This window comes from Oryx dammah, unplaced genomic scaffold, assembly GCF_014754425.2.
Source record: "Oryx dammah isolate SB20612 unplaced genomic scaffold, SCBI_Odam_1.1 HiC_scaffold_11211, whole genome shotgun sequence".
In the NCBI taxonomy this organism is placed as follows: Eukaryota; Metazoa; Chordata; class Mammalia; order Artiodactyla; family Bovidae; genus Oryx; species Oryx dammah.
The window spans coordinates 1584-20849 of NW_024080604.1; the positions used below are offsets into that span (position 1 = coordinate 1584).

The 19266-nt window shown below is 36.8% G+C and overlaps 1 protein-coding gene across 1 annotated transcript; it reads left to right on the forward strand.

The window, feature by feature from the left end:
* Positions 1 to 1007: 1007 nt before the first annotated feature.
* LOC120861035 (m7GpppN-mRNA hydrolase-like) lies at positions 1008 to 18020 on the forward strand (the record flags this gene model as incomplete). The annotated part of the gene is made up of 7 exons (XM_040236723.1): positions 1008 to 1196; positions 1301 to 1413; positions 1508 to 1615; positions 4407 to 4545; positions 6993 to 7103; positions 9121 to 9172; positions 10800 to 18020. Coding segments are annotated over 7 exons (876 nt in total), but the record flags the coding sequence as incomplete, so codon positions are not given.
* Positions 18021 to 19266: the final 1246 nt, after the last annotated feature.

Sequence of the window (19266 nt, forward strand, 5' to 3'; positions counted from 1 at the left end):
CAGTTATAGAGTGTGTGTGTGCGTGCATGCGTATGCATGTACGCACACATGCAGGGGCTTGATGTCCCCACATCAGTAAGCAGGTTGTGGATATCAGCTGAATGATTTACAATTCGGCTCAGTTCTGACACTGTCTGTCTGGAGGTAGCATCACATTCCAGAGGTGAAGGGCTCAGTTCTATAAGACCATGCTTGGCTTCAGATGCCAGTTGCAGAGTCCAGGTTGTCACTTGTGCCTTTTGATCCCCCTCTTTGGGTTTGATTAGTTTTTGCTAGAGTGATTCATAGAATTGAGAAACATTTTTCTTATTAAGTTTTCCAGTTTATTACAATAAAAAGATATAACTCAGGAATAACTAGATGGAAAACATAAATACTTAGGGTGCAGAGTACAGAAAAAAGCAAGGAACTTTCTTGCTGTCTTCTCTGGCACCACTATCCCCAAATCTTCATGTGTTTTTCAAACCAGAAACATTCCTTTTTGATTTTTATGGGGTTGACTGAGTTTATTTCCTGGAGGTGGGGGAGGAGGGGCCCATTGAAAGTTTCAACCCTCTTGATCACCTGGCAACCAAGTTAATTCCCGAAGTGGACTCCAGAAGTCACATGATTAACAGGACATAAAGATACTTTGGGGCTTCCCTTGTGGCTCAGCTGGTAAAGAATCTGCCTGCAATGCGAGAGACCTAGATAAACAGCAAAGATACTTTTGCTTTTATCATTTAAGACATGCCAACCGTTTTAGGAGCTCTTATACCAGAAGAGGGGACAGTGACCAAATATATGTTATTGTAAATCGCAGTATCCTGTTTCCTTTTTTTGAATAGCTGAAAAAACTTAGGCTTAAATGTGTGAGGAGGTTTTTCCATAGAAACACAGCAAGAACTAGACTCTGAAACACTGTGATTTTTTTTTTTATATAGTGTTTTTATGCATTTAATTGCCTGGATATTTCTAAATTTGTGACTTTGAAATAAGCAAATATTAATGGACTGAAGGTCTAACAGCCAAACTTGAAAATCATCCAGATTTATTATTTCCAGGTCTTTGAAGAAACTGGTTTTGATATTAAAGATTATATTTGTAAGGATGATTACATTGAACTTCGGATCAATGATCAGCTTGCTCGTTTATACATCATTCCAGGAATTCCAAAAGATACAAAATTTAACCCGAAAACCAGAAGAGAAATCCGGGTATGTAATTGAGAAGAATTTTCAGGTTGCTGGATGGTGTCCAAATGATGTAAGAAATTGCTTTTAGAAACTCCTTGATAATAACTAATTTTCTTGTGTTTCAGAATATTGAGTGGTTCTCCATTGAGAAATTGCCTTGCCATAGAAATGATATGACCCCAAAATCCAAACTTGGTTTGGCACCAAACAAATTTTTTATGGCCATTCCTTTTATCAGGTATGTTTGTGTTTTTTAAAATATGAAACTTCACAGTTCTGACAGTTTTTTTACATAGCCAAGTTTTAACAGTGAATTCTTCATGTCTCCATAGACCATTAAGGGACTGGCTTTCTCGAAGATTTGGAGATTCCTCAGATAGCGACAATGGAATTTCCTCGGCTGGTAGCACACCAGCTAAACCTACTGTGGAAAAATTGAGGTAAAGAAACAGATGTGTTGGATTTTGACTTTTTGGTCTTTTTTAATACATTAGTAGCTTTTTGCTTAAAAAGTTTGCAGAGGTATTGGCTTCCTTTTATAGATACTGTTTTGTTAGTAGTCTCACAGGTAATAGACATTTTAGAGGGGTGGTTTTTGGATGAGAGGTTAATTGAAGTTATAAAGAGCTTCAGGCATATTTTAAAATAGTATACACAAGAGAGTGTCAGCTTTTTAGATGGGTAGCTAGAGTATGAGGAAAAGAAAATAATTTTTTCTCTTTGTATATATTCATAGTGCTTGTTCTGTGTTCTCATATCTTTACTTTAGAAATAATTGCATTTCTGTATGTGGTTGAATGTCTGTTTTTGTGAGGAGGAGATGAGGGATGCTGACGTATAATTTGTTCAGAAAGATAGCACTGTAAAGACTTGGGCTTGCATCTTTCCTTTCCCTAGCCTAGACTGTTTATTATAAGGAGTGATTATTACATGGATAAGAACTGCAAAGAGCATTTTCTTGTTTGGGACTTAATTGTATCCAAATCACAATTATAGAGTAGGCTAAGTAATTTTCTGAAATTAGTTCAGTTCAGTTGTTCAGTCCTGTCTGACTCTTTGTGACCCCATGGACTGCAGCATGCCAGGCCTCCCTGTCTATCACCAACTCCTGGAGTTTATTCAGACTCATGTCCATTGAGTCATTGATGCCATCTCATCCACTGTCGTCCCCTTCTCCTCCTGCCTTCAGTCTTTCCCAGTATCAGGGTCGTTTCAAATGAGTCAGCTCTTTGTGTCAGGTGGCCAAAGTATCGGAGTTTTACCTTCACCATCCGTCCTTCCAATATAATTTTCTGAAATAAGTATATGTATTTGTAATCAACTTGAAGAACTTCGCCTTGTTAGGTTCAGAGAGAGTTGCTTTCTAAATTTTCTCTAAGTTAGATGCTTTGTTTTTATCCTAGAGCTTTAAAAAAACAATAGGAGTAAATCACACCTACTGTATTTAAATATTTTTTAAATACATAGGGAATATTCCATTTTAGTTGGATTTTATGAGGACAGGAGATTGGACTAAATGCCTTCAAAGTCATTTGTGCCTTTCAGAATCTGTGACTATAATCACCAAAGTACATACTATTAAATATAACTGAAGAAGGAAAAAGAAAAAACAGGAATGTAGTCATGATTTAAAAAACCTAATCACTACTAAAAAGTTATGAAATAGTGATAGTGTTTGAAAATAGTGTCACTGTTTAAGAATCTGTCACCCATAGTGGTATGATACGATTCCCACATCTTTTAGTCGGTATTAGGGTTTGTGATCCTAGAGAATGGAATAAGGAGATAATAAAACAACTTCTCAAACAAATTTCAGGTTTCTCAGGCAGGGTGATGTCTCTCTTTAGCATATAGACTAACTCTAATGATGTTTTGGATGAATTACTTGAATTTTGTCTAAAGAAAGACAGCCTGCAATTTAATCACAATTTTTAAATGAAAAAGGGGACAGATTCTGAAATATTCAGAAACAATCTTAATATAATATGGATCTTGGGATCAGTGACTCTGGACCATATTAATATATGTAAGTGATACTATAGAATATAATTTATCTTTACTACAAACTATTACAGTTGATTTCTTTGGTGTAAGTATTTGAGACTGGATCTTTATTTAATATGCTCATCTATCATTTTGAACTCCTTAATTTCCTTGGAAGAAAAGGAGTGACAGCTCTAAACAGAGTATTAAGAAGCAGAGACATCACTTTGCGGACAAAGGTCTGTATAGTCAGAGCTATGGTTTTTCCAGTAGTCATGTATGGATATGAGAGTTGTACTGTAAAGAAGGCTGAGCGCTGAAGAATTGCTGCTTTTGAATTGTGGTGTTGGAGAAGACTCTAGAGAGTCACTTGGACAGCACGGAGATCCAACCAGTCCATTCTAAAGGAAATCAACCAGGAATATTCACTGGATGGACTGATGCTGAAGCTCCCATACCTTGGCCACCTAATGTGTGGAGCTGACTCATTGGAAAAGACGCTGCTGCTGGGAAGGATCGAGAGCAAGAGGAGAAGGGAGTGACGGAGGATGTGGTTAGATGGCATCATTGAGTTGGACATGACTTAGCCACTGAACAATAACAACAGCATCGCTCAGTTTTTCAGATCTTCCAGTATGGAGGGTCCATACTGACCTGTGCAGGGTCAAATTCCATCCATAAGCATTCTAGTAAAGAATTGAATTGTCTGTCCTATTATAAAAATCCACTGATATATGTTTATTTAGAGTAGCTTTATTTATTGGCTTCATTACTGAATTTAGTAAATTTGTGAAAGAATTATTTCTTTCAGATTCTTTTTTGTTGTTCGGCCAGGCTGCAAGGCTTGTGGGATCTTAGTTCTTCATCCATGGCTTGAACCTGTGTCCCCTGCAGCAGAAATGCAGAGTTCTAACCACTAGGCTGCCAGGAAATTCCCCAGATTTTTAAAAGTACAGTCATTTTAGGAGGAGTTGGTATCAGTAATTTAGAAAAGTTTGGGACTAAAAATAATAGATTATCACCCCATTCAAGAAATGTGGAGTGGTAGGCATTCTTCTGGGTTCTGGCAGTAAAGCAGTAGGCAGAGTCGACATGAATCCTCTGCCCTTGTGGAATTTAAACTCCAGTGAGGGGAGACAGATCATGGATAGAGTAACATTTATAGTCTGTTAGATAAACTCTCAAGGTTTGGGAAGAAGTATCATTAAAATTTTCTGATTTTATTTTTATTTTTAAATCTTGTTATAGTCGAACCAAATTCCGCCATAGTCAGCAGTTATTTCCTGAAGGTTCTCCTGGTGACCAGTGGGTAAAGCACCGGCAACCACTGCAGCATAAACCATATAGTAATCATCACGCTGAAATGTCTGATCTTTTAAAAGCAAAGGTGAGTGATAATACATTTAAAGATTTTCATAACTTAAGATCGTTTGATTTTGAAATGCATCTGAGTTGAGGCCTTGCACATTAACAGTTGTAGAGCTCTTGGTTGTTCATCCAAGGCGCTTGTGTTCCTGATTTGTGATTTGAAGCTGGGATGAGACTCCTAACCTTTACAGCTTTGGTATTAATACAGTGTAGTAAGGAATATGAATTATCAATAACATCTGATTTTGGTAAATATGCTACCAGTGAAAGGTTCACACTGTGTTGTTCTTCAGTGTATGATTATATCATAGTTGATTTATCCATTTTACTCTTAGTGGACATGTTTGTTGTTTCCACTTCGGGGCTTTTACAGATCATACTGCTAGGAATATTTCTGTACATGTATTTTGATGAACATATACAGTTCTTTTGAGTATATAGAATTGTTGGAGCACTGGATATGCCTATGTTCTTAAGTATATACTGCAAACTATGTTCTAAATAATTTGTATCCCCTGCAAAATATTTGAGAGTTCCATTTGTTCCATATCCTTACTGATCTTTGGTGTTACCTGTCTGTTACTTTAACCATCTATTTGGGTACCACTCTTTACTTTTCTTCTTTTACAAATATACTGGGTTCATCAGAATTTAAAACTTCTGTGCTTGAATAGTCACTATCCAAGGAGAAAAAACACCCATGAAATGGGAGAGTTTGTAAATCACATATCTAATGGGTTTATATCCAGGATATATGGAGACATCCTATAGCTCAACAATAGCAAAGAAGAAACAATTTAAAAAAAATGAGTACACAACAACTTGAATAGACATTTATTGAAAGAAGACATTTACATCGTCAGTAAGCACATGAAAAGATGCTCAGTTGTGAAGTAATAAAAATGTAGTAAAAAATGGAAAATAATGAGTTAACAAGAATGTAAAAAAGTTGGAACCCTTGTGTATTGCAGGTGGGAATGTAAAATGGTACAGCTGCCATGGGACAGCTTGGTACTTCCTCAAAAAGGTAGACATAGAATTACCATGTGACCCAGCGGTTCCACTCCTCGATTCATACTCGAAAGAATTGAAAGCAGGGACTCAAAGAGATAACTTACGTACCAGTGTTCATAGTAGTGTTGTTCACGATAGCCAGAAGGTGGAAACAGCCTACATGTGTGTCACAAGATGACTCGATCAACAAAGTAAACATACAGCGACTATTATTTGGCCTTTAAAAGAAATGAAATTATACATATGTGCTACAGCATGGATGAACCTCACACACAAAAGGACAAATCCTATATGATTCCACTAATTTGAGATTACCAGAGCTGAGAGACAGGAAAAAACAGAAGTATTTAATAGACAAAGTCTCTGTTTCAGTAATAGAAAAGTTCTGGAGATGGATACTGGTGGTGGTTGCACAGCTTTGTGACTGTACTTGCTGCCACGGAGCTGTCCATTTAAAAGTGGTTCAGGTGGTAAGTTTTGTGTATATGGTACACAGTTAAAAAGTAAATATTGAAAAGAATGGAATGAAATGGAGTTAAAGGTATGTGCTAACATGAGCCTCTGAAAGCTGTTTCCCTTCCTTTCTTTAAGTTATTGTTTTCAAGCTATTTTAAGAACTAAATTTTTTCTGTAGGTAGATAGGATGTACATAAGTGTATTTATTGTAAATAATAAAACTATTCTTTGCACTGTTTTAGCTAGTTCTCTTAAATAACTGTTTTTAAGACCTTTAAGGCCAAATTAATGTTTAAAAAACTGTTTTAAGTTAAACTTAATTTAACTCATGTTTAAGCAATATAATAGCAAGATGTTGACTACTGCATGTTTAGGTTTTAGGGCTAAATTTAGGGATTAAAAGTGAAAGTGAAATTCTCTCAGTGGTGTCCAACTCTTTGTGACCCCATGGACTGTCTATGGGGATTCTCCAGGCCAGAATCCTGGAGTGGGTAGCTGTTCCCTTCTCCAGGCAATCTTCCCAACCCAGGGATTAAACCCAGATCTCCCACATTGCAGGCAGATTCTTTACCATCTGAGCCAAACCAGTCTTATTTATTATTTTATATAAAAAGATTATTAATTTAAAAATCCCTATTTACTGATAGTTTAAAGTAGGTTTTAGGGTAACAGTGATTACATCTAGTGCTTGTTTCCTGCTCTAAGGAGTGAAGTCAGGGTGCTTCAGTGTTCCTTCCTAGAGAGATTTTCTTTGATAGTCAAAAGGTTTTCAAAGTTGTTTCTAGGGAACATTGTATTTGCTATTTTATACCTTTCCAGGATTCTTGCTCTGGGAAGCTCTCTGTAATGAAAGATGTTGATAGTGGTTCTTCGGTGTTGTAGGAAGATTTTGGGAGGTTTTGCTGAACTCTGATCGAACCAGCTAATAGGGGTATATTGTTTTATCCTGTTACATTGGGCTGTACATTTACATTTTATTTCTTATTGGAAAAACAGAATCAAAGTATAAGGGGAAATGGCAGAAAACAGTATCAAGATTCACCTAATCCAAAGAAGAGAGCAAATGGCATCCACAGCCAGCCAGCCAAGCAACAGAATCCCTTGGTGGTAAGAGTTAACAGCGCCCATGCTAAGGCAGTTCATGCTTTTTAGAATGGGGCAAGGGCATCGTCAAGGCATTTTGAGTTGCTTTCTTGACAGGATTTTTATGAATCTGTGTGTGTGCTGTTCACCCACTAAGAAATCTCTGCCTGCTCTCGATTATAGATTTGTCGTATTGATTCAGTCGTGCATCTGATCTTTACTTTTTTATGTGGGTATTTGCTTATCTGTTTGTTTATGATTTTTCACATTAATTTTTATTGGAGTATAGTTGATTTACAAAGTTGTGTTAGTTTCAGGTGAAAAAGTGGATCAGTTATACATATATCCACTGTAGATTCTGTTTCTGTATAGGTCATTACAGAGCACTGAGGAGAGTTCCCTGTGCTGTTCTGTAGATTCTTATTAATTATTGATATGTGGGTATTTAGACTTACTTTAATACTTTGGAAACAGTGTTAGTCAACTCTCCTTCTAGATAAATCCTAGGTATTCTATTTTTCTAAATAGTGTCTGTATTATTTTAATGAAGTTAAAAGTTTGGAATAGCTTCACAGTGTTTTATTTTTCTTCAAATTGATAGAATTCAGAAAACGAAAACAAAACACTCACAGCCAATGCCATAGTCATTAGACTAGGCTGAAGGACAGATACCTGTGAGCGTTTTAAGACATTTATTTCCATTCTTTCAGTCTGTGTTCCAGAAATTCATAACTAATAAGCTTCCTTGATTATCTTTTCCATAAGTCCTGGTATTTCTGTGTTGAATTTTTTTATATTGTAGCTTCACCTGTTTTTCCTTCTTTAACAGTGGGTAATAATAGTAATTTCAGATATTTAGCAAGAGTATTTTCCCTGTATTCCTGGGTGCCGTTGACTTAACCTGAAGTGTTTTGATTCCACAAGCAAGCACAAGTTAAATGTTTAATGTTGGACTACTTGCTCTCTATTATTGCACTCCACTCTAGTAGAAATAGTGACAAGAACAAAGAAGACAGTCTTAATAGATGGTCAGAAAGCTTTTAATCTAATTCAACATATGTCCCTAACAAAAGCTGGACAGATTAAAATGATAGTATTGTATAAATGTTAATTCTCCTCAAATTAATATATAGATTTAATTCAGTACCAATCAAAATACTTATGGATTTTTTGGGGGGAACTTCACAAATGACTCGTATTTGGAAGAACTTGAATAAGTTTTTTAAAAAGTTCTTAAAGTTAATGATGAGGACAAGTATATGAACAACTTAAAAGGGAAAGCTAAAAGTGATTAATATCTAAATATGTAGTTCAAGAAAGTAAATTTCCCCATTAGATTGGCAAAGATGAAAAGATATCCAGTTATGTATTGCTGAATATATTGAGAACACTCAAAAGTTAATAATTGGTACAACATTCTAGAGAGTAGTTTGGCGGTATTGAAAGTGTGACTTCCTTACCATGTTCCCCTAGAAGATAGTGTTCACCACATTACTCTACATTATGAAAACATGGAAACAATCTAAATATCTAAGAAGATATTAACTGTAATATCATAGAGATGTGCTGTAGACTACCATGTAGTCATTAAAAGTGTTGGTGTAGATTAGTATTAATTTTTTGATTTGTGTTTATTGAAAAAGGGGTATGTTCATAGTGTATTACATTTAAAAAGGGAGTTATAGAATAGCATAGACTGGATAATTCTGTTACATAATTATATGAAAGTACATTCACACATATCTTCATAGAAAAAAAGCTGGAAAGATGTACTGTAATGTTAATGATCTCCAAGTTGAGAAATTTAATAAATAATTTTCTTTTTTTCCCTGGTGTTTCTATATTGTACATATAATCAAGAATTAAAAACAGTTCTAGGCTTAAAAAAATTCCTTAAAAATGCCAATGCCGAGTGGGGATGGTGATTATATTCTTGGTTTAATTTTCTTCCTGAGAAATTTGATAATGTATCTCCTTATTTATACCAACAATAAGTGAAATAACTGGATATGGTATGTTGTATGTTTGTGTTTTTTAATAGAAATGTGAAAAGAAACTTCATCCACGAAAACTTCAGGATACTTTTGAAACAGGCAAGTCATTTTTTTTTAATTTCTTCCAGTTGAGATTCAGCTTGGTTTTGAAGTAAACTTGATTTAAGTAGTGTGTGATGAACTGTGATAGATAAGCTGAAAGAGTTGCACATGATCTATAGAGAGTTCACATATGCGGTCAAGTTCTCTAAATAGGAAACTGGCTAAAAACAAAAAAATTTATTTAAATGATCAAGATGAAATTATTTGCCTTTTCAGTATACTGTTACTTTAGTGAATGTCAGGCGTTGATGCTGTGTGTGAATATTGGAAACAAATAAATAGTTGCTTAATGGTTAGACGGTGAGTAGACCCAAGTAATAGTGAGGAGACCTCACCCTCACACATAATGTGAGGGGAGAGCTCACTTCAGAAGGGAACGGTCTCCCCCTCGCTGGAGGTAATGACCCCCGTGTTAAGGTGGTACCAAGGATAGTCTTCACTAATACGACGTTTGGCTCTTCTCCATCCTCAGTTATGAAAAGGAGGTGTGTGATTTGATTGGAAAGTAACTGTGAGGAATGTAGAGAGCTCTTTGTAAATTCTGATTTCATAGGTGTCATTCGGAAGTACAGTAGACTGTTTTTTTCTTAGGTGCTATTTTGTATGGTATGAAATTCCTCATGCAGTAGATAAGCATTTATTTACCATCTAGATTTAAGGGTTTCATCTAGAAAGCTCTCTAATAATTGAGAAGCATTATAATCATACTCGCTTCCTTGCATTACTGTTTATGATTTAAGCAAGATGGAAGCTCTTTAAAAATGAGACGCTTTAACCCTGTTTTGGGAAATTAAGGTTGTCCTCTTAGTAGGACTTCTCTGGCCACCGTAGGTGGTGTGGACATGATAGGCTGATAGTTGAATTAATATAACTTCAGAAACCAATTATTTCACAAAACCTTTCAAAAGCCATATGTTTAGGAACATTAAAGAAGGTATACCCAGCTCAGTTGGGCATGATACAGAAACTTTGAGTTGTCTTGAGAAAGAAGTATAAAAGGAGTTATTGTCTTGGGAAACCTCACATCAGACTTTATTTCTACCTCAACCTTTTGGTGTCTATTCCAAACCCTGCTGTTCCAAACAAATCAGGCTCCTGTTCTACTTAGGCAGGGGCGGGGGCAGGGATGGGGTGAGGCAAGCTACGATAAGTTGGAGTTTTGTTGCACAGTGAGTTTGAAAATCTGGATTTTTCTTTAGGTTGATTTATTCTCTGAAGATGTGGTAACCTTCAGCTTTATTTTTCTGAATTGGAATCTGTACAGATCTTATATTGTAATTATAATCTTTATAATGTTTACATTTTGATCTCTGTCAAGAAGCTCTCATGTTGACAAAATATAAATATAGGTGGTGAATAAAAGTATGCCCATTTTTGAAAGCAGGCGAATATTAAGGATCTTAAAGACAGATTAAGATCTTGAATGTTTATGTGGAATAAGAATAGATTGGAAATTCACTTTCAATATCAGTTTAGGGAAAGGAAAATATTTTGGTGGTTCTACCTAGGTTAGATTTAGAGTGTGGGAAGGTGAATTATACTGCATGTGAATTCCTTCTTAACAAAAGGTAAAGGGCAGGATTTGATTTCTTAGCTGAGCTTATTTGTTTTGCTTTCTAAGCAGATGCTGTGTATGACTCGCCTCACTCCGGTGAAGACCAGTTGCTCGAACATGCCGAGGGCCAGGCTGTGGCATGTAACGGACACTGCAAATTCCCCTTTTCTTCCCGAGCTTTTTTGAGTTTCAAGTTTGACCATAATGCTATAATGAAAATCTTGGACCTCTGATAGCAGCACATGTGGAAGTCCCCAGATCAGAGGCGTGTTGCATTTGAGTGGGTGTCTCTTTGAGCCTTACCTTTCTCAGGTGTTGTAAAGAAATGCAGGGAGACGATGATGTTTCTGAAGAGATGTTCTCTGTGCAGAAGAGAAAGAGTAGAAAGAAACATGAATTTGCACTGTAAATGTGGTTATAACTTTTATACACATGTACCTTTTCAGTGTTTGGCTAATGAATTTAAGTTGCTTTTTATGTGGGCATTTTTTTCTGTGCTTGTGGTTTTTATCTTGTATTCTGGTCACAGAAAGAGTGTTTGAGTCATCATTAAGTAGCCAGGTTAATGGGAATGTGCCATCTTCCCACTACAGTGATTGTAATACTAGTTTCCTTATACTGAAAAATTTAAAAGAAACTTAAAATACACAATTATTAAATGAATGCAAGACCCAAAATGTCACAGAAGTCAAGATTGCAGGTCATCTACTTTGGTGGCATTTTGCACATTTCTCTGCTTCTAACCGCTTAGGTTCTCTTACCCTCCTTGCTGGGAGTTTTGTTGAAAGATTTTGCTTAGAGTCAGAATCTGCTATATAATGTTCGTGTTCAGAATGAACTCATGGCACTTCGTTAAAGGACAAAGCCCTCAGCCTGGAGAGGGCCTTGAGCTGGTGGTGCAGAGCTGCGGCTCCGGTTTCCAGTTGCGCCGTGTGCTCTCAGTGGGCCTGGGAGGTTGTGGGGAGAGGACAGCGAGGGGAGCACGGGCCCGGGACCCCGAGACCGTGCTGTCACAACTGCAGCACCCCGCCGCCAGCCCCTGGGGGTCGTATGCTTTGGTTCTCGTGCAGCTTGATTCTGTGTTACAGCTGTGTAAATATGTATGGAATACTGAGATTACTAGGTTTCACATTGCATGTCAGTGTTGATCTCTGGAAACTGATGCTCTATTAGGTTCCCATTTGCAGCAGTAGCAGAGACTGACACACTTAGTAGCATATTGAAGCCTCTGGACGATGGACTGAAAAGGGAAGGGTATGCAGTTTACCCAAGTACTGATACAGCATCACACTAGGCGAGGAGCAGAACATGGAAGCAACATGTATAATTCACTCATAGAATGTATTTTGCTCCTTTAGGATTCTTAAATCCAAATAAGGATGGCAGTGCTCATTTAGAGAAGGAGTTTAGCTATGTAAAGCTATGGACAATCACCAGGGCTTTAAGGGGGCTTTAGCGTTTGGGCTGCTTCTGACCTCATTGAAGGTGTTTCTTTGGGGGTGGGGGGAGAGTGTTAGCATATGTGTGTGTATGCGTCTGTCATATGGGTTTTAAAAATCTATTTTACATGTGGTATCCACAAAATATATCTCTGCTTGTAAATTTTATTGTGGAAATCTTGATTCTGTATAGATAGTCTATTTAATAGGGTTTATTTAACCCTGTGGGACTTTTTTTGTAAGGAGTTCACTTGGTATTTCTTTGCTTTAGATTTTCAGTGGCTTGATTTTAAGGGAGAAAATCTATTTATTAATAAAAGTGTCACCCTCTTGGTGCTAAGCAGGATAATTCAGTTATAGCAGTGTGTTAGAATTAGGTTATCCGGTGTCCTGCATCTTTTAATGTGACAAATTGTTGAATCCTTCTGTGACCTTTTAAGAATACATTGTAAGATTGCTTTGGAAGCTCTTCACTGTTCTTTTTAAGAGTACAGCAGCTTTGCTTGGGTCTCCTTGAGCCATATTTATACTTGGTCCCAGCATTTCAGGTTTCTGTTCTTAATGGAGTGAAAACTTAGTTTGTCTGGCAGGTGAGTCGTTTTCACTCGTTTATTGCCATCTGGAAACCATTTAATTTTTTGTGATTTTGAATGTGTTTTTTTCTGTTTAAGTGAGTGCTTTGGTCAGTCTTTCTGGTGCCTCGAGTTGGAATTTTCAGCTCTCGGCACTAAAGCAGAAGAGATTAGTTACCAGAAATATGGCCTCTAACGGTGTTGAGCCTTTCCAAGAACCAACAGATTATCTCTTTTCAATTATAGTGGTTTGACTGGTTAAATATTGCTATTGGGCTGCTTCATTTAATGCACTGTGGGTGGGACAAAATAAGGGTATTGTTGGGATGGTAATTTTGGTATTGAGGCTTTTAGCTCTCTTAACAGTTTGAGATTTAAAAAATGTTAAAAGATGAGTTAAAATTTATGTGTGTGATGTGACTTAACTATGCAGAAAATGTCTAAGTTGGATGTACCTATTTTATGTACATCTGCTATACTTCTTCCCTCGAACCTGTGTTAGATTCTCAATGTTCAGGTTACCTTGAAAAGAGCCATGCTTAGCACAGAACTAGATTTCTTGATGGAGAAATTTTAGCATGGTTTGAAGAAATCAAGTGATAAGGGAGTGTGCTGAATATGCAATACTTTACTTCTGTGTGCTGCATTTTAAGAAGCTAGATGAGAATAGCAGTTGTGTTGGCTTCAATTACAGATTATGTCTTTGAGAGAAATAGGTCTTTTGAGTCCATTTTTTCAGTATTTGTAGTTCCAAGGTTCAGTGTACTGTGAATCTTTTTATTTTTTAAAAATTTCCTAGGTGCTTTTATGTATACTGTAATGATTTGTAAGATGTTCAATGAATTGTTTTTGTACTTAACCATTATAATCTAGAAGATAGGGGTATGGTTTTATATGCTTTCACATGTTTTTGTTCAGAACTAGTAAATGAATGGTTTTAAGATTTCAAAGTGGTGTTCTCCTGAGACATGAGCATTTGGAGACATCTGAGAACCTACTAGAGATTTTGTAGCATGGGTGAAATTTGGTTGAAGATGTTTGAAAGTGAAGTTGGATTTTCATGGTTATGAAAAGGTGAGTTTCCTATGCTGTAAAGGAATGGTGGTCACTGCTCGCTGCTTTGAACTTGGATTATTTTTCCATTAAGTGTCAAATGAAGATGTATAGCAATATTAATTTTATGCTATGAGATTGGGTTGGTATTGTCTTTTAAGTCATTAGTGATTTGTGTGTTAATATAAAAATACTCCTCAAGTCTAAGTGAATGGCATCCCTCCATAAGGAGGATTGAATTCTTCTATAAAACTTAATACATTGTGGTAGTCTTAGAAAATTTCAGGTCTGAGTGCATGTATGCATTAAAAAAAATTAACATTTCATTACCTTTTCCCTTGCTATTTGTTTTGTTTCCAACAGTTAACTTGAACAGTAAGGCGCAAAGTCAGTTAAGAAATTAGACTTTTTGCAGAGTTATTTTTCTTACTATGATAATATCTCTTGGCTTTTTATCTTTATTTTTGTATCATTGGCCCTCTGAGCTACGTGCTCAGAGATTTTTGTTTTGATTGACATCTATTGTGTCTTTGTATTCTCTGAGGCAGTACAGTATTTTCTTTGCATATTAATCATAGTTAAGAGGTCAGATTCATTAACCTTTTTTGATTGAAGAAAAATTAGGTGTTACCTAGCAATTTTGAATTAGGTATTTTCTAGCCTGGGAAGGGGCTTGCATGTATTCGTGTAACGTTAAAGATAAACAAGATAAACTCATTCTGTCTGAAGGTATCAATCTACTTTATGTTTTAAGTACCTGTCTCTAGGTAAATGGGTGTTAGTAAAATGAGTTTTGTTAAACTTTGTTCTTGGTAGTTTGGTGAAGCCTTGAGTTCCTCATTTTGTACTAGACTTTAAAATCAGTTTGTACAATTGCTGAAAATTGTAAAAATGGGATTATGATGGGCTTTCTCAGCATCTCTTTCTTCTTAGAATTGAGTTGTTTTTGAAGTTTGTGCACCTCTGTCTTGAAGAAGGCAGATCACAAATGGACAGTACAGGCTCTGTCTCATGCTTTTGAAGCAATTCTGGATATCAGTTTCAAAAAATATGATAAGTTTATTATTATAGGGTAAAAAGTGCCCTGAAGGAAGAAGATAGCTATAGTTACTGGGCGAGGAAAACAGAAGGCAGAGATTTTAGAAGATAAAATCAATTCTCTAGTGCTGCATGAGGCATGAGGCCAGAAATGTGACCATTGCCTAGCCCAAGCAGAGTCTCATGTGTGGCCATTACCAAGCATTTTCTGGCTCGGGGTTTAATTTTTTTCTAAGTATGGTTGCCAAGGGGTCCAGAAAATCTGAAGTGATTTTTCTCACTTTCATAGTCAGTGTTTGAGACTCTGGTCCTGCCCCTGCTGACGCTGCTTTAGGACTCCAGCCACACTGCAGTGCTGACACACTGCTTTCTTCCAGGGACACAGCCCGGAGCACGCCCAGCCACCCTCGGCCGCGTGTCACAGTCACTGCTCTCAGTGACCCACGGGACAGAAAGTACACTTGTCCCAGATGGGGGTCCTTCCCACCTCGTTTCCTGTGACACTGTTTATTACTGAAATGGTGGTCTGTAGCTAGGGAGCAGAGTAAAGCTACCTCCCCTGCCTGGGAGTGGACGTGAAGGGCTGGCTTCCACCAGTTTTGTTGCTCAGACTTTATCATAAAAGTACAGAGAAGTGTAAATAAAAAACTGATGAAGTATTCAAGTTTTATGTTGAGAAACATGTTCATAAGTGACTCTTTAACCTGGGTTCCTTAGGAAATCACCGGCAAAGAAATCCCATTTGCCTTGGGTCTCCTGTGGTTAGCAGTCGGGTGGGCAAGTTAGGGTGGCAGCGTGGTGGCACAGTCTGAGAGGATCTGGCCTCAGTGAGGCGCTCGTGTCGGCTCTGGAGTTGCTGGTCAGGTGTCTTCCGGGGAGAGGGGTGGAATGCAGAGGGCGGGGGCCTGTGTGCTTTGTTCCATGTGGACCCTTGTTAGCCTTTGATCCGTTCGTCCAGTGGAAGAAGGCGGCTCTGAACAGTCACTTGCTGCTTGTTTGGTGTTCATGTTCTTTGAAGACCTGTTGTTCCTGAGTCTTTAAAGAGGCCATTGAGTCTGTCCCTTCGTGTCATTTTTTTTCTTTCTGTAACAGTTTTTTTTCTTTGTGATGCATCTCTATCGTCAGGCTACCACTGTGGGAATTTATAGGTAATAATTGTGTCATAACTTTGACCCTTGGGCCATGAGCAGTTAGGAGGGGCTGTGGACACCTGGGCTTGTTTATTTTAATTTCACAGCTGTTAAATTGGTTTGGGAACAGAGGAAACTTTTGTGTAGTTCTAAGGCAAACTGAGCAGTGTTCTGGTCTTTGACTGGTCTTAGTTAACATTCTTAAGTGTGGGCTTTTGGAGGTAAGATGTAACTTTTTCATTTAATGTGCTTATAATTCATTGAATCTGATGTTCTAAAACAATCTATAGCTATAGTGTGGAACATTTGGGGCACAAATCTTCATTGTTAGTCATTTCTCACACTTGACGGGATTAGCTAGATCTTTGTAAAATGATTGCTTAGTGTGTTTTTTGTGATCTTTAGGAATAGACTGGATGACAGGAAATGAAAGCACAGTCTGTTGTTACTGAAGTTGAGAAAGGTCGTAACTACTCAGCAGTTTGGTTAGTTCCATGCTTTTAATGCCTTTGCGGCAGATGACCAGCAGTGGACTCGCGTCTTCCTGTCTTACACGGACGACATGCACTGATACAAAAGCACAGAAGCATCTGCAGAGGCTCGCTGTGCGCTTTGCTACTGTCCTAGGGCACTGCTGTCTCTAGTGGTCATTTTAGGTTTGTGTTTGGATCGTACCTTTTAATTTCAAATGCAAGAGCCCAAAGAACTGATTCTTTTACTTTTTGTTCATTTTATTTCAAATTTAGGACGGGAGACCGCTAACCTGACTGTCGTTTTATAAACGTTGTTGTTCAGTCACTCAGTTGTGTCTGACTCTTGGCAACCCCATGGACTACAGCACACCAGGCTTCCTTGTCCTTCGCCATCTCCCAGAGTTTGCTGTTGTCTGAGTCAGTGATATTTTTTCTTCAGTAAGAGGGAAGGAGAATGAACTATTTTGCATATACATATATTTGTGTGTATATATACACACAATATAGATATTTTTTCTAATTGTTTTTAAAGTTTGCTTATTAGCTTATACTTAAAAATTAATGTTTGCTGAGTATTGATTCACACAACTCGGTTTTTTAAATTTCACCTATTGATGTCATTGAAAATTTAAGAGTCTTCTTTCAGAATAAAATGATGAATCAAATGAAATTATGGTTCATTTATTAACTAACTTAAGTGATCATCAAAATTAGTTTGGGTGGGAAAAGGAATAATTGATTTCTTCATGTTCCCGGTCTAGTTCCAAAACAAGAATTGAAGTGTCTTTGGTGCTATGGAGACTAGGTAATGTTCATGGAAGATATGGAGTCTTCAAACAGTTCCCTTGGGAGTTGGTTTTAGCAGACTAAGTTATGTTAAACAAATTGGAAGCTACAAAATTCGGTAGAAAAAAATTGATGAAACACTTAATTTTTACCTTAATTAAAACTTTTTATTACTTTAGCTTGTAGGGCATTTTACTGTTTAGACAAGGCTGTGTAGGTAAACCATTGGAGTAATTCTGTTAGTAGTAATAAAGTTCTTGGTGCTTGGTTTGATTAATTGTCAAACATTTAGGAAAAGCAGAAAAGGAACCCCAAAACACTGTTGTACACCTTGTAGTTTTACTTTCTGACTGAATAGTAGTTTTCCTCTTTTCCCCTCAGTTTCAATGAAAGGATAAGGACTGATTTTCATTTACCTTGAGTTTATTTATCATAAGTAAAGGGTTTTCAATGACTCATGTTTATAAATCAGAAGTTTAAACGTTTGCAGGATTACTGCACTTTAATTTCGACTAGAAATGCCAGCTGTACTCTCCACTGAGAAAATGAACTAAGTCCTCTGTCAGACTTGTGCTCGTTTGAAAATTTTTGATGTAAATAACACCAGTTGAGAAGTGAGAAACCTTTTATCTTAAAAAATGCAGTTTGAATGATGGAGGGTTTCTTTTGTATTTTAAAACATTTTTTACAGTTGATTGTTCAAATATTGGCTTTCTGTAAAAACATGTTAAATTTAGAGCCTTTGTAGTGCAATATCAATAAAATTTGCCTGCTTGGGCAGTTTTAATTACTACCTTAACCTGGCTTCTGCTACTGATACTTGTAGGTTGCAAGTGTCTGATATTTTGGCTGCATCTCTTTGGACCAATAAGAAATGACAAATGTGAGATATTTATATGATAGGAAGAAATATTAAAAGGTAGAATGTCTCTGCAAAAAATGAAAGTAACTGGTATGTATTCTCCATCTCAATTTATGGTTTGGTTGTTGACTTTCAAAGCAAGGTTATATTGTGAGCTAAATACATAAAATCCAATATTTCTTAAATTTGTATTAGAGTCAGGTTTTCTGAATGTAATGCTTTCCAATCCTTGGATCTCAGGGGTCAAAGAAATACCATTCTTCTCTGCTAAAGACCTCAGATATATGACAGCAGTTAAAAAAATTTTTTTTAAGAAAGGACTTCCCTGTTGTGCAGGGGGTGCAGATTCTATCCCTGGTCAGGGACGTTCTGCATGCTGCAGCCAAAAGAAATAAAAGAGGAAAGTTATCAAGGTATGTCATACTCTTAACTGTCAAAGGTACTTTGCTTTGATGATGAGAACTGACATCTGACAAACACCCTGCAGAGCTGCTCACCGTCCTTCTTTATAGTCACGGATGACCTTCCAGCTCACAATTAGATTTCCTCTTTCAGTCATTTTTTAAAAAGGAAAAAAGATCTAGATCCTTCGATAGGTACTAACTCCCTATTCAATCCAAATTTGGAAAGGTGGCCCATAGAAATCATGACAGATGGTGATGATTTCTTTGGCTCTTGGCTGTCTTGACCAATACAGTCTGTCTAGTTTCCTGCTTTGTTGAGGGCTCTCGATGTAACTACCAAACCTGTGATGTTTGACATTAAATGTTAGTATTGCAGAAGGAGAGTCATACCCTTCAATGAATACAGGTAAAAGTACATTATGGAATTAGAATTATTTATTCAGAATATAAGAATGTTTGTAAAATATTATAAATGTCTCTGTATAAATAAATGGAGTTTTTATTTAAAAAACAATTTTATATCAAATAAGACAAAGCTGTTTTACAGCAGCTAAAACTAAAGGCATCTGGAAACATTTAAAGCATACAAGTGAAGAATCTAAAAAATTACAAGGTATGGTACAGTGTTAAGTGTCAACCTTAAAGTGAGATTTTAATACAGTAGAACAATACTGACAAATGCAGACTTAGTCACATGTGCTTCAATAACTGACAGTACATTCAAGCGGCTTAAAAGCACATTTTCAAATAATAGGAAACTAAAATCACATGCAAAGTAA